Raw genomic sequence first — 15,826 nt, 5'->3', positions numbered from 1 at the left:
ATTACACTATATTCTGGGGACATAAATGTGTTCAGAAAAGGGGTACACCTCCTTTTTTAGGGACAAAGCTGATCATCACATGGAAATCCTATTACATTAAAAGTTACAGGAATTGAGACCAATGGAAGGTTGAATATAGGAAACTTTTCTCATTTTTCTCTTCAATGTGAGCTTCTGTCTTGCACTTCTGGCCGTTAGAATATGTTAGTATATCAATTCACAAACAATATCACCCATCTCTGTCTCTGTCTCTCTCAAGGACGGTCCGCCTTGATTGAATAAACCAGAACACCTCAATTCTTCAAACTGCCCTGACACACACACAAATAACACTGTCAGCTCACAGATATCGTCATCCATGACAGCTCTCTTTCACTCTGTCTATGTCCCCAAGACAGACATTAAAATGCAGGAATAAATTAATTCCCTAATCTCCATATAGTTAATTATGGCTAACCAAAGTTCGGCTGCCCAGAGAGTGCTCTCTTTACGTGACTCATTCTCAGACAAGTAGATCCGTAATCACTTTTAAGAGCCTCCTGGTATCAGTTTCAGACACAGTTCAAACATTGGAATATACTATGGAATGAACAGCTGTTTAAAAGACAAAAATAAACCTACATATTAGCTTATTTTCTAATATATACCATAAAACAACTGTATTCAGCATACTATTGGATTTTTAATATTCAAACATGAGCGAAACAATAAGGCAACTCCAAAACAATAAGGCCTAACTTAAGGTCGTCGCCAGGAATTCTGGGCCCCCTGAAAAGATATCTCAGATCTCAGTGGGCCCCATCACCACAGCCAACCCTACAAAATATAACATTGCTGCTATAATACTGGTTTATTTGCATTAAACAAAAATATATACTTAAAACTGTCCTGGTTAACTGACTCAAATCGAATTACATATCAATACTTTTTTTTTTTTTTTTTTTTTTTTACAATTTCTCGAAATGTAGCTGCACAATATTGACCTCCAGATTGTCCACGTCTTTAAAAAGAGATTATTTGAAGCCAAGTGACTTGTTGAATAACAACAAGGGGGCATTATTTGCTATAATCTAACCTCATGTAGTCAAATAAAACTCTACAAACCTACAGTTTACTTTCAATCAAATTCAGCCACACTTGATGCTATGAAAATATGACAATGACAAGCGTTTTTATGCATAGACAGCTGTTTAAATCACACTAATAGCCCATGGTGTATGCGTTTTTAACTTATTAATCGCGCATCCACATTGATTTATCAAGGCTCACGGTGTGTTCTGCAGCCGATGTCCACTCAGCACACCAGGAGCTGCCTGCTGCTGACAGCTGTGGTCTAAACGTAAACAGAGACTCCCCTTTTTTAGAAAGGAATTCTGAATGTTTGTTTGTAAATTCAGACAATTTTAGTTATCTTTTTGTAGTTTTAACCAAACTGTATCTGTTGAGGAGCGGAACCTTTATCCTTAGCCTCAGTGCTACGGAGCTGTTTTGGTCACGTACCGGAAGTAGCCAGGGTGACATTAGGAATAGGTATGAAGGAAGGCATGGCTCTGGATATGTTGTAAGACCCCGTGTTCTTATCGTTCTCTTGGTTTTTTTTTAAATATTTGTGTGTAAGTGTTTCTTCTGAAGAGCGTCATGGCGGCGTGGAGCTGCCGGGTTCTTCTTCTGCGAGGATCTCGACTCGTCGCTCCCCGAGCAGCTGCTGAAAGGTAGCTGATGCTAACTGGCTAGTGATGCTAATGTACCTGAAGTTAATTCCTGCTGCAGCTTTGCTTAATAAGGTTACTGTTGTGAAACAGGGTCACGGTATAACAACACGGTCCACATAAGCCTGTCATTCATAATGAATCAAGATCACTCTATGTCTGTCATGATAGTCGAGATAAACCTAGCTGTGCTGAAGCCATACTTCCCAAAGATATGGACAACTAATATGTAACCTTTTACAGTTTTAAAGAACATATATGTGTTATTAATATTGGGTATTCCTTCAAGTAGGGCTGGGGCATGTGTTCCTACGGAGTAAGTAAGTAAGATTTATTTATAGAGCACCTCTGAAGAACAGAGGTCACAAGGTGCTTTACAACAATAACAATTAAAAAAAACATTAAAAGGCAATATAGCGATTGCAAATACATACAAAAACATTACATAAAAACAGACAGATTAAACAAAGGCAAGTCTAAACAGATAAATCTTCAACTGCTTTTTGAACCTGTCAACAGTGTCCACAGTTCTCAGTTCCAGAGGGACTGGGAGACTGTTCCAGAGTTTAGGACCAACAACCTGGAAAGCAGAGTCTCCTTTAGTCTTCAACCTGGTACGAGGCACAACCAATAAATACTGTTTAGAGGACCTCAGAGTCCTGATGAATTATAAGGCTTCAGCAGCTCCCTGATATAGACTTATAGACTGGAGACTGACCATTGAGCGCTCTGTACACAATAACAAGGATTTTTAACTGGATCCTACATTTAACTGGAAGCTAGTGCAAAGATATGAGGATCGGTGTAACATGAGACCTTTCAGATGATTTGGTCAACAGCTTAGCAGCAGCATTTTGGACCACTTGTAGGCGGTTCAGGGAAGCATTGCTAAGACATATAAAGAGAGAATTACAGTAATCCAGGTGAGATGACACAAAAGCATGAATAATCATTTCCAGCTCAGATGTGGACACAAAAGTTCTGAGTTTGGCGATATTTCTGAGGTGATAAAAAGAACAATGAATCAAGGACAAAAACCCAAGGCTTCCCTTCACCTCTGAAACAACACGGTCAGGAGCTGGGATAAGAAGCTTTGAATTTTTCTGTCTTACACCAAATACTAAATGAATAATGTAAAGACTGTGACACAGAACAAAACGGGTCCTGTATAATAACAATCTGATGTATATTTATCTACTGAGAGCTGGCATGGTCAGGTTTTGTTAATCAAGTTGTATGTGGATACTTTGTGACTTTATTTCTCTCTGAGTCATCAATGATGAGCAGTGACATTAACTGACTATCTGTCCCTGTGAATATGTGCGTGCACCTACTTGTTGTCATCACTTAGGACTTTAAATGACCCAGCAATAACAGATTCATTAGTGATGGTAGTTTTCCTCCACCAAATGACTGATACGCCAACATTCAGAAGCAAGTAACAGTAATGATTTAATTCAGCTTATCAAACATATATATCAACTATTTAATTATTTTTCCAAAAAAACTCATCCCTGACTTAAATGTGCAAATATGATTTTACTTCATGAATTAACTTTTGCACCATGTTTCATTTTGTAACATGTTAGCATTGTTTTTAAAGGATTTTGTATATAATGTAAATAGTTACAAAATGGGATGGTTTGCACAACATTGAGACCATGTATTTAATTAGAAACATTAGCAACATTTCTGCATATTAAATATTGAAGCAAAAAAAAATGTTGCATCATGTTTTAAAATATTTTGACAGAAATCCCTACCTTTTTTGTAAACAGAGTTTCAGGCTTTGTCGTGCTCTTGAGTGTCTTTTCACACATTTGTCAGCACCTGTCTGACTATTGTTTGCACACGAATGGATGATATTAATGATGCTCTTACTGGTATATTAATTGATTTGACTCTCTGTAAAATTTCTTGCAGTCCTGCCCATTTGATGGGTTGCATCAGGACAGTCAAGACCACAACATGGTTCGAGGAAAACCTCACAGAGGACAACCAGGAGTACATGAGGAAGAGCATGGCAGAGGAGTACAGGAGTCAAACGGCTGAGAAGCTCAACCCGCTCAAAGATGAGCCCTGGCAGCGACACGAGTGGACAGAAGGTAGGTGTCATGTATGCATAGAATGTACATCATGTATCTTCTGAATAGTGGTTCACACTCAAACCGTCTTTTCATCTTTTCCAGGAAGTCGAAGAGTAGGGTTAGTCGCTGTGAAATTAGGAATGGCTCCTGTCTGGACAAAAACAGGGGAACGGCACGTAGTCACCATGTTACAGGTATCTCTCTCCCTCTCTCCCTCTCTCTCTCTCTCTCTCTCTCTCTCTCTCTCTCACACAAACAAACACAAACACAGACACAGACACACACACACACACACACACACACACACACACCATTGGGTTGTGCTCTGTTGGGCAACAGCTTTGCATCAAATCAGCAGCGAGCCTTCTTCAGGAATAATAATAAGTTTGTGTTTATCATCAGAAACCACAGGACCAGCAGGTCAGAAAGAAATCCAGTACATGGATTTTTTCTGTAGAGTCTGGGAAGGAGGAATAGAAATATGAAACACCTTTAAATCTCACCTGCAAAAGGGTTTATCATGCCTCTGAAATTCTGCAATCTTCTTCCTTAACAGCAAGGTGGAGCCAGGAGAAGTTTTGTGACAGACAGCAAGGTCAATTGAAAGAAAAAAATGATTCCATGTGTGTTTGCTCTCTTTACATTTAAAGTCAACGTATTTTACTCCTGTTAGAGCATCATGTCAATTTCACAAGTTGAACTGTGTTTATCTCTGCTGTCAGATTCAGGCTGAACAGAAACATTTGTCCCCACGTGCTGAGTCACTTTTGTCACATTTAGTCTTTTTTTCTTTGTAATTGTCAGCTGATACAGGGACAGTCAGTGCCAGATGGAAAGTAGAACATTTGAATTAAAGTTCTCAAGGTGATAACACTCCCACCACTTTGGCATTCTAGTACATCTCTCAACAGAAGTGAAAGTGAAAGTACTTAATCCAGTCATTTCAGAACAGTAACAACAGAACAGATTGTTGCTTTGTAAAAAAAAAATTAAATAATTTATGTTGCTGTTGATGTCATCTTTGTATGTTTGGCCACACCAGAAGCTTTCATCTAAATGCACTATGTCCATGTTGTAGATCAGACAGGCTGTTGTTAATCCATCCTCTGTGTTTTTCAGGTGCAGGACTGCCATGTCATACAATACCTGTCTAAAGAAGAATATGACGGACGCACAGCTGCTCTCATGGTCGGAGGGAAGAACATATCACCGTTCTATGTAAGGCATACAGTAGCTGTGAATCTAATGAAAAATACAGCTACCCGTATATGTTCTTTATTTTGACCTTGATAGGCGGGGCTGATGTTTCGTGTTTAAAAAATCTGGTTAGTGCTTTTAAATGCAAATTCTTTAAGTTGTCATTTGACTTCTTAGCTCAGAGTTGAACCTTTTGTCCAATAACTTAACTCTTACTGTCCTCTCGGTGCATGCCACAGATGCAGCAGGTAGATGCTTGTCAATGAAAAAAGGAAAGACATTGCACGCTATCTGCTCAGCACAAACAGCAGAATGACAGAGTTAACAAATACCGTGAGAGTAGAGTGGCGCTTTTATCTCACAGAACCGGGTACTTCCCTCAGGATTGAAACAGACAGACTATTAGGAAAAAATCAAACAGACTATGTTAACAGTGGAACTGTCTGTGCTTCGTTATACAACAAAACTTTAAGCAGCAATACGAGGGATGATTTGAAGCATTAAAAAAGCTTGTGCCTTTTTTGAAAAGGTGATACTTGTTTTACATTTACATTTGTGTAAACTTTGACAGCTCTATTTTATATATCTATATGGAGATCACAATTAGCAGTTTCAAATCTGTCAGCTCCTGTGAGGACATTCCAGTTTGGGTTGTTTATTCAACCCCGGCAGATAACCCGTCACCTTCCACCTCTTCCCTGATCCCTTTGTGTGCATTGTTAAGCAAAGAATCTCATCTTTCTTTCTTTTTTCCTGCAGTCAAATGTATCACTAATTAAGAATTTTTGCCATGTAGAATGTAAAACATGCTACAAATCACTATGTCTGACGCCCTACCCCATGACAGCCGTCTCATACATCAAAAATAACGATGTGCAGATAATTCATCATTATTATGAGACCTCCTCATTTGCTTCTGTAGCTCATGAGGAGGTATCAGTATTGATTTCAGAGTTAAAAACTCCTCTCAGGAGCTTTAGCAACAGTCAGGGGTTATACTAGTTACAGTTGCAGGACAATAGATGATGCTGAACAAGCACAGGTTGGGGCAATTCATGAAGTCGAGGAAGTGAATGTCAATTATAGAACCATATTTAGCTTTGATTGGCTGGGACTGGTCCACTCATTAAAAGTCATACCAAACTTAGAAAAAGTGGAGCAGCAAAACCCCTGATCCTTTATAACTTAAGTGATGTTATTTTGCTCTAATCAAACTGAATGTTGTAAAAGGAGTAAGAAAAGTAAAAGAAAACAAAACATTTTAGCTAAGAAATAGCGATGGTAAACATTTCTGTGTGGAGTTCTGGGGCCGCTGTGTTTGTAAACTTTACTTGTCCCAGCACTTAAAGGTCATTTAATTATTTTGTGCTCATTTATTTTGCTGCCTGTTGTGTAATTACCAACATTACTCAGCTTAAAACCAGTGAGTCACATAGTGTTTTTTCAGTTTTACAAGGCCACTTAAATAGTGTATTACACAAGGGCAGATGGATGACTTCATTTTTATAAAGATTTAGAGCACACAGAAAATGCATTAAATCTTTTAGTTGAGATATATGGTAGTTATTAAGCTGGCCATTAGATAAAAAGACAACTTTGAGAATGTTAAATGTGACAAAATCTGTCACTATGATTTAAAAAACCTGCAGTAAGGTGACAGTTGTGCTCATTTTACCTCTGGCTTCATTTTCTGATTATGCAAAGAAAAAAATCAAATCAGCACGACAGCTTCATGGAGACAAAAGTGAGTTTTGTCATTTCCACATGAAGCATTGAGCTCATATCAGGCCTCTCGGTTCTGAGACCTTTTATGAATACAAAGCCGCAGTCAGGATATTATACTCACCCACTAACCATCACTGACTGTATTTCATATGTGGTGTCTAAATAAATGGGATTCATTCGATTTCAGTGGTGTGATATCCCACGAACAATGACAGGTGCACATATTTCAGAGGTGTCTGTATATGTTTGTAATAAACTCTAATCACTGCCTCAGACTGCTTATAAAACTCCATAAAACAAACACTAAAATCTGAAGGAGTCGGGCAGCAGCTCTGGCTCTCTGTCACACTCGGGGACAAAAAAAGCTAGACAGGAGCTATTTTGTTGAGATTCACCTGTTTGTATGTATGAGAGAGAATTTGTCCTTTTCAATATGACATCATCTTTTAAAGCTCAAACAATAAATAAATAAAACAAAGCACCAGATGAATAAATCAAGGTGTGATTTATTCATAGAGATTTGATAGAGGTTTGATGTTGAGGTTTCACTCGTCAATCGTAAAGTGCTTTTGGATCCCTCTCACGCTGCCTCTTTACTCCACAGTCAAAGGCAGAGTTTGTCAGAGTGTGAAGCTTTGGCAGGCTCATTTTCAGTCAACAGACGGAGAGAGAGAGTGAGTTTAGAGTGACTGGAGGGAGGGGGGGGCTGAGATGAGAGCGAGCCGAGCAAAAGCAAATGTCAGAGACACTCGCTGCCAAATTTGTGTGTGTGCGTGTGTTTGGCTCTTTCACAGTCATAACAGGCCCACGGTTAATTTCAAAATGCCAAAGTCCAACCGCTTCTCACTGCTCAATTTTGTTCAACCACTTAATTTTCCCTCCTTTCATTGTCACATTCCCTCCTCGCAGAGGTCTGAAGAGGACATGGAGATGTTCAGAAATACAGGCGTGCCACCAAAACAGAAAGTCACCACGTTTAAAATTTCAGACAACGCCATCATCAAGCCAGGTATTAACACATCTGTTAACTTTTAACTAAAGCAATATATGCCAACGACTACTGTATTTAATCATGGACAGGCTAAGCTAATTTTGTTCATGTTTGATGATGTGTTGTGTTCAGGCACTCCTCTGTATGCAGCTCATTTCCGTCCTGGACAATACGTGGACGCCACAGCCAAATCGTAAGTTCTGTTCCGCCAGCTTCCCCTCCTCTTGGCCTTCCCTACTACTTCTTATCCTATCCTAGCTCAGCATCATGCTTTGGTGATACATCAGTTGTTGACTTTGCAAGAAAGGGACACATTTGTCCTTGTAATCATATCCTCGAAACAAGAAGGCCACGGAAATGTGTACTGGAAAAAAAAACGTGCCAACATGATTGTATGTTTGTGTTTGTGCAGCATCGGTAAGGGTTTTCAAGGCGTAATGAAGCGATGGGGGTTCAAAGGTCAGCCGGCCACCCATGGCCAAACAAAAACACACCGCAGGCCAGGAGCTTCTGGGCCTGGAGGGGTAAGACACACACACACACACACACACACAAACACACAAACACACAAACACACCCATCAATAAACACAAACTGTGTAGGAGTCTCATCCATGCCAGACATGAACAGTTGGCGTCTCATAATGCTGTAATATGACCATGTGTGTTGTCCGTCATCAGGATCCAGCCAAAGTTTTCAAAGGGAAGAAGATGCCCGGCATGATGGGAAACACCTACATCACAGCATATGGACTGAAGGTACACACACACACATGCACGTACACACTCTTTAACAAGTTCGTCCTTGGAAGCAATTTCAGTTTAATATCCTCTCGTCTCCCTCCTCTCTCTCCTGCAGATATGGAGGGTCAATACCAAGTATAATGTGCTGTATGTGAACGGCTCCGTCCCCGGCCACAAGAACTGCTTGGTGAAGGTATAAATGATCACACACACAAACACATACCCTAACGTAGCTGTTAAGCCGAAGGTCAACCCAAGAATGCTAAGTGTTCTGACAAAAACAAGCGACCTTGCACCTGTAAAAACGCCATCACACCTGCAAGACGGTGTGATCTATCTTCATTGACACTGTGCCCTGTCAGCAGCCTGTGTGTGTGTGTGTGTGTGCATGCAGGTATCTTTTTGTGTGCTTGTCCTGTGAGTGATTTAATATGTGCACCTCAATGATGTTAGTAATATCCACAGCATCCATCTCCATACTCAGCATGTCGTGTGCGTGTGCGTGTGTGTGTGTGTGTGTGTGTGTGTGCGTGTGCGTGTGCGTGTGCGTGCGCTCCCGGCATATTATTTGTTTTGCAGACAACCGATAATGAATACAAATGTGCATTGCATTTCACTTAGCTCAGCTTTGCTACACACACACACACACACACACACACACAACAGGACCCACTCTAGATTACATTACACTTAAGGATACACATGGAGGTTAATAATGTTTGTTCGTTATTGTTTTATCATTACATATGCAGCCCGTAATGTCCACCTGTAATGGGGAATAGCTATAGTTAAATTTGACCAGGTCTGCAAGTCTAGACAATGTTCTTTGTTATTAATGAATATTTAGGTAATTTGACCGTGACATGACAGAGTGCTGATTTTATCCAGACAAATAAAATTGGAAAATAATGTCAACTGGTTGTGACACATTTCCACACTCCCAGGTTACATTTCTCCTTGTAGTCTAAATTCAAATTTGTTCTGTCAGCACTAAAGTCAAACAGGAGCTCCTTTGCACATGCACAAAACTCCAGAAAACTTCCCAACATTGTTTTTATCTTATTGTTTTTCCTGCCAACCCCCAAGTAAAATTTCTGCAAGAAGTCGGGGGGAACCGATGTGTGAAACAAGCGGTAACCGCCGGTCTTAAAATATGAAGCCCATTCGGAAGCTAAAAGCTAAAAGCTGCAGTTCAACGAGCATCCACTTGAGGCTGGCTGCAGAAATACCGGGAACCACATACTCACCCATTCATCGACGATCTTTGCAGTAATAGTAATCATGTTTAAGCCAGGTTCAAAAAATAGTTTAGGTCTGAGTAGCTAATTTCTCTATGGGCACACACTGTACGGGGGTGAATTTTTTCATAATTCTATTTTCTGAGATATTACACTTAGGAGTGTGGCCCAAATAAGGACATGGCTGACTTGATTGACAGGCGGGCACCCTGTAGCTGTTAGCAAAAAGGCTAAAGGCCCACCTCTTTACTTCACACTTGGCTTCAAAACAATGCCTAGGAACAGATGGATGACGTCACGGATACTACGTTAAGTTTTTATACAGCCTATGGTGTGAAGGCATCAGATAGTAAGTCAATCAAGCTGATGTGGAAGTGCTAAAAACTGCAGTTCCTCCGTTTACCACTTGAGGCTGGCTGCAGAAGCACCGGAAACCACGCACACCAATTCATGAAACGCAATCTGTAAAGCAATAATAAAAATGATTTCAGCCTGTTTTTTTTAATACTCAGTAGTTTTGAAGATATTAAGATTACAAGCATTGCAAAGTTAGAGGCACAGCTGATTTGACTGACAGGCAGGCACACTGTAGCTTTTAGCAAGGAAGCTCAAAGCCTGCTGTAACACCGCCGCTTTGCCTCAAGCTAGATCGACTGAAGGTAGGTTGAGTCAGCATTTCCTATATGGCAACCACCTTCAAAAGGCTTCAAAAACTCTGCTTCAGAAACAAATGGATGACGTCACAGAGACTACATCCATGTTTTATACAGTCTGAGTTTACTGTACTTTTTTTTGGCAAACTTATGTGTTATAGCGTATCATTTCCTGCAAGTGACATTGGGGTTCCACACTTATTTCCATCTTAAGTCAGCACAAGCTGCAGAGTCCTCCCATCCCTCCTGTCACTCACTGCGGTGTAAATTTATCTTGACTTCATTCTGATCAACCTGTAAGAGACTGTAATGCCGATTGATGCTCTCCTTGCGTGCTGTGGATTCACTCACACCATTACGCTCTGACTTATCCTTAACCCTCCTCCAACCAGTGCGCGGTCACTTTTTTTTTTTACAGTCACTCTCATATAGAAGTTGAAGTTTGGCTATATTTCCTCTTATTCTTTCAAAATTGATGGAGAAGTCTTCTTGTTGTTTACCAAAACAATATTTTCTTTGTTTTGATTGTGTAAGCACGACCTGAAACAAGAGTTACATCACAGCTACTACAACAAAGTGTGTGTGTTTGTGTGTATCTTGCAGGTAAGAGACACCGTCCTGCCAAACAGGAGCTCCACATTGCTGAATCCCCCTTTCCCTACATACTTCACAGAAGAGGAGGCTGACCTGGAAGAAGACCTGTATGACGAGGGCTGTTTCAGTCACACAGAGCCATCGTTAACAATAACCTGACCACATACACACACTCGTGAACACACCACACATTTTCACCTAAACCCAAAAATGAAGACTGAACCCTGTAATAAAGAGTTATTCCTTTGAACATCCTGAGCCCCTCTGTTTTTTTTATGATGTGAGATAAAACAGTGCAGAGCCTGTCTGTTTGATCCAAACAGTTATTATAGAGCCTTTCCCTAGAAACCATGGTAACTGTAGAAGTGATGACATCACTAGAGGATCCCCAAGCTGAGGGAAGGTAAAACAAGAGAGAAGCAGATAGAGTGCAGAAATGTGCAATATCTATGCAGGACACAGTATAAGAGACAGAGGGAGGAGTAGGAGTGTTGAGCTTGTAACAATGAGCTGCAGAAAACAGTGAAAGAGTGAGGGGAATACAGACAGATTGAGATAGAGGAATAAATGGGAGAGAAGGCATGGAGGCAAATACAAAGGAGGGGAAAAAAGCAGGGAGGGAGAGGTGAGTTGGTGAAGGTGAGGAAGGTGGGGGGGGGAGAGAAGCAGGAGTGGAGGCTGACAAAGGTTGACATTTGTGCATAAAAAGATAAATAAAGACATTAATGCTGCAGGAGGGACCGCTGGGCGCTTACGTCTGTATGAGTGTGTGTTTAGCACTATTTAAATGAGGAAACCTCAAGCTTTTGGGATGGTGTTGCTGTGTACACACACCCCTGAACTGATCCTTCCCTGTCTAGTAATCAAATCATGTCCGCTATAGTATTCAATTTCCGTTCAGTTTTTATGGATCCTCAAAGGCCTGCAAGTTCTTTACCCCCTCCCTCCGTCGGCCTCTGCTCCATATCTGCCACATAATTGACAGCAGCAACCACACAGCTTTTGTTTTGTAACCCTGACAAGTGGCAGTGATGCCTCGCAGGATACTTAGCACGCACACAAGCACACAGCACTGTTGCCCTTTTCCCGTAATTGAGGCAACATAGAAGAGGCAGACACAGAGATGTGTATCTTACAGTCGTCATCGTCTGTCATTTAGATAAAAAGATGTAGGGTGATGATTCTGTTTTGTTGCAAACAATGTCCCGCTCAGTTGAACATTGCCACAGCTTGTAGGTCCATAAGGCGGCAGCAAGGTGCTTTGAAATGGTAATGGTATCATTTGAAAAGTCCTGCACTGTGGAGCCTGCACACTATCAGGCTCCTGTGGGGGTGGACAAGTGGGGAGGAGAAAGAGGGAAGGAGGGGTGGGAGTGTGTGCCTGTTAATGCAGCAGAGCATAAAGAGAAGGCAGTGGACTCCAGCCTGAGTGTGTGTGCGTTTTTATATGTGGTAAAAGATGAGTAGGTTTCAGTTTCCAACAAGGTAATGACTTGATCTGAGTTCAAGAGCCTGAAAAGTCAGATTGGTGTAATTGCAGTATGTATGGAGTGTGATACTGTTGTTTTAAAGGGACCAGTTATCGTGCTTTGACACCAATCGGTAGATTTGAACCATGACTTTAATGCACCACTTTGTAATATTAAATCAGGCTAACAAAACCATGTGTATTTGTACCTCCATGATCCTTTTTCAGGTCTACAGCTGGGCATAATGTCCACCAGGTAGAATCTACATCACTTAAAGTCCTTTTTTGTAATTACACAATTGTATGCATTGTCAAAATACATTTATATGTTTCAGTTTTATCTGATATCTCTGAAAAATGTGGAGAAATTCCTTTGAGTCGTTCTGAGTTGTCACATTCACAGAGCTGGACAAAAGGCCAGACTAATAGAGGAACAGATGACCTGACGGATGGACAACTCATCTTGGCTGTCACCGGTGTGGGAGCATAAAAATGTATGAACCAATCAGGTGAGTCTGGACTCCCCACCCCTGTGTACAGGTCAGTCTCTGAGTCCTGTCTGCAGCTTCTGCTTTAAGTTATCCTTGAAGAGGCATTTTTAAACACGTTCAGTAGGACAGACAGATTGTATTTAAACTAAAGCCAGACATATTGTTGAAGCAATATGGCAATCCAGAATGATGGAGTTTCTGGTTTACAAGAGCAGCTGTGTACACTTGAAGATCAAGCAATTTCCAAATTATATTTAAGGTCATTTAAGCTCCTATAAGGGACTTTTATTTTGTGTTGATTTTGACACCCTCGATGGACAAAGTGTCAGGTCTCATCTCTTTGCTGATCTTTTTCCATAGAGCTGTGTTCACAAACACACAAAACACCTGAAAAATTCCTTCAATTTTCTGGGTGGGCTGCATGTGTGAACCTAAATACCAAAAAATCTTGTGAGAAGTCAGGCAGATTTTTAAAAATATGTAAATATATATTTATATATCAAATCTATCCAGTTAAAAAATATGGCTGTCCAACAATGAGTTTGCTTCTGCTCTATTACAATGACGTTCTTTATTGCCATTATTACGTTATTAAGTGCTTGCTAACATTGGATCAATGTGAGTACAAAGAGTACGGTCTAGACCTGCTCTATCAAGAACACTTTTGTTGTGATGTGGTGGCATGTGAATAAAAAGAAAGAGATAGATTGATCTTAGATCTTAATTTATACTTACCTATGTGATTAATTATTTTGATGAGGGTCTGGTTCATTTGAGATTGAGAAGCAGCTAGACCCAGAACTCGGGAAAACAGCAGATGAGTTGTTGAGCTGTGGGAGCAAGAAACATTCCAACAAGCCTCAACAAGCCTCCATAAAGCAGCACATTGAAACCAACACTTAGTGGAAAAAACACCCAAGTTAGCAAATTTAAACCCACCCACTCATTCTGTTGTACGTTAAACTGTCAGATATATGATGCATCAACACTTGCATTCACAAATTAAAACAGCTAGCGAAGAGTTGGCTAAATCTGAAGCATTAGAAGAAATTAAGTATCTGAGAGAAGGTCAATGTGCCAGGATGACCCCAAAGTGACATGATGGATCTATTGCTCCACTTCTGCTGGCTCAACACATGAGAGATCTGATTTCCATTAGTAAAGAGGACGTACACCAACACACACCCACACAGCCTCTCCTCTTGCCACTTTATCTCTATCTCACGCACACACAAACATCCTTTATTGCCTCCTTAGCAAGCAAAGACTCTGCGTGCAGGACTGGTCAGCACTTCCATTGTAACTTCCTTGCCAAGTTTAGTGAAAATGTGTTGCATTGACCTGAGTCTCAACATACACAGATCAGTATGTGTGTGTGTGAGGGCTCTTAAAATATGAATTATTGAGTGTGTTATTGGAGGGACAGCTGGCTCTTGAGCACATGAACTCCCCCGGTCAGAGAGACAGTCAGAAGTGTGCAGTGATGGGAGCTCAGAGGAGGGAAATGAATGTTAATGCAATTTCACACTGACTCCACTATCAGCAGACCATGATATTATAAATGTATGAGGAGTTTATACAAGCACTACAGTCAATTACCAAGGGGAATTAAATAAATTAATCTCTTCACCAGGAAAAGTAATTTTATTTCCCTGAATGCTATCTTTGATAGCAGCGGCTGAATGACATTTGAAGTTTATACTGGAGTCAGTAGCTTGAATGTTCTGACCCAAACTCCAGCGTTGCATTGTAATGTTTTGTTTCTGCTGTTGCAGATTTCAGAGCTAGCAGTAATAAATCAGAGTTTATCAAGTTTTGTTTTTGTTACATTACAGCTAATCATTTATTTATTTATCTATTTTTAAGTTATATTTGTGGGTATTGTCCAGTGACGGTTCTAGACCAATTTTACTGGGGGGGCCAGGCTGGGGCCAAGGGTGTTGTCAGAGGGACACATTCAACCCTGACAAAAGAGACTGAGAAGGGCAAGGACCGGCTGAGAACAAACTGGCAAAAAATCAGTGCATCCCTATATACTAGACATATATACAACTGTGTACTATATTAAAATGCAGACTGACAGCAGCTGTTTGGCTGTTTACACTCAACATGAGTCCCTTAGCGCTCTAAGGGACTGGAACCAAGTGCCACATGCATGTGTTCCGCCTGTAACATAGGCGCGATGCCAAAGCTTTTTTTATTGTATAATATTATTTTGGTGTGGAGGGGGGGCCACAGGGGGGTCCAGGTTCAGTTTTACAGGGACACCGGCCCCTGTTGGTCCCTCCCCAGAACCGGCACTGTTATTTTTGCCTTTAATGGACAGGGCAGGTGAGGGCCGAAAGGAAATGTGGGGAGCAGAGAATGAGGGAAGACATGCAGCAAACGGCCAAGGCCAGGAGTTGAACCCGTGACCACTGCTACGAGGACTATAACCTCTGTATATGGGGCATGCAATTAGACTGCTCAGCCAACAGCGCCCCTGCAGTTGATCATTTTATGTAGCTTCAATATATTACCTCATCACTCTGCATCCTGCAAAAAGTTGTCTTAAGTAGAGTAGTATCACAAAAAGGATCTATATTCAATTAATTTGACTCCAAAACCAATGTTTGTGCTACCAAGAGCCCCCTTCATCTGATGGTGCTAATGGGAAATGGAGTCTTCATCCCAGAAAGCACTAATGATTTTGTCCAAAGGGGTTGCCATAATCAACATTACATGAAAATTCCTCACAGTGCCTTTAAACAACCCCAACCCCACATCCCTTCACTTACAACCAAAGGTACATATTTATGAGACAAATAAAAAGTAGGAAGAGAAATAAAAATAAAGAGATGATCTACTTCAAAAAAACTATGTACCAGTGGTAAATTCGATATTTCACAGGCTTGAACTAACTCTAGTCTGTTGTTAATTATACAGCTAGT

At 40.7% G+C, this 15,826-nt stretch overlaps 1 protein-coding gene across 1 annotated transcript; it reads left to right on the top strand.

The window, feature by feature from the left end:
• Window positions 1-1,476: 1,476 nt before the first annotated feature.
• Window positions 1,477-11,187, top strand: mrpl3 (mitochondrial ribosomal protein L3). The gene is made up of 10 exons (XM_034705513.1): window positions 1,477-1,712; window positions 3,633-3,814; window positions 3,899-3,990; window positions 4,916-5,014; window positions 7,628-7,727; window positions 7,842-7,902; window positions 8,122-8,233; window positions 8,390-8,467; window positions 8,568-8,645; window positions 10,947-11,187. Exons 1-10 carry the CDS (start codon window positions 1,639-1,641, stop codon window positions 11,094-11,096), a joined length of 1,026 nt encoding a protein of 341 aa, XP_034561404.1. The 5' UTR covers window positions 1,477-1,638; the 3' UTR covers window positions 11,097-11,187.
• Window positions 11,188-15,826: the final 4,639 nt, after the last annotated feature.

This window comes from Notolabrus celidotus, chromosome 16 (genome assembly GCF_009762535.1).
Source record: "Notolabrus celidotus isolate fNotCel1 chromosome 16, fNotCel1.pri, whole genome shotgun sequence".
Classification (NCBI taxonomy): Eukaryota; Metazoa; Chordata; class Actinopteri; order Labriformes; family Labridae; genus Notolabrus; species Notolabrus celidotus.
This window is presented reverse-complemented; position numbering and strand designations above follow the sequence as displayed.

Coding starts and splice junctions, on each gene's coding strand:
- mrpl3 (XM_034705513.1), top strand. CDS start 1,639: ATGGCGGCGTGGAGCTGCCGGGTTCTTCTTCTGCGAGGATCTCGACTC. Junction 1,713..3,632: donor CCCCGAGCAGCTGCTGAAAG/GTAGCTGATGCT, acceptor AATTTCTTGCAG/TCCTGCCCATTTGATGGGTT. Junction 3,815..3,898: donor GCGACACGAGTGGACAGAAG/GTAGGTGTCATG, acceptor CATCTTTTCCAG/GAAGTCGAAGAGTAGGGTTA.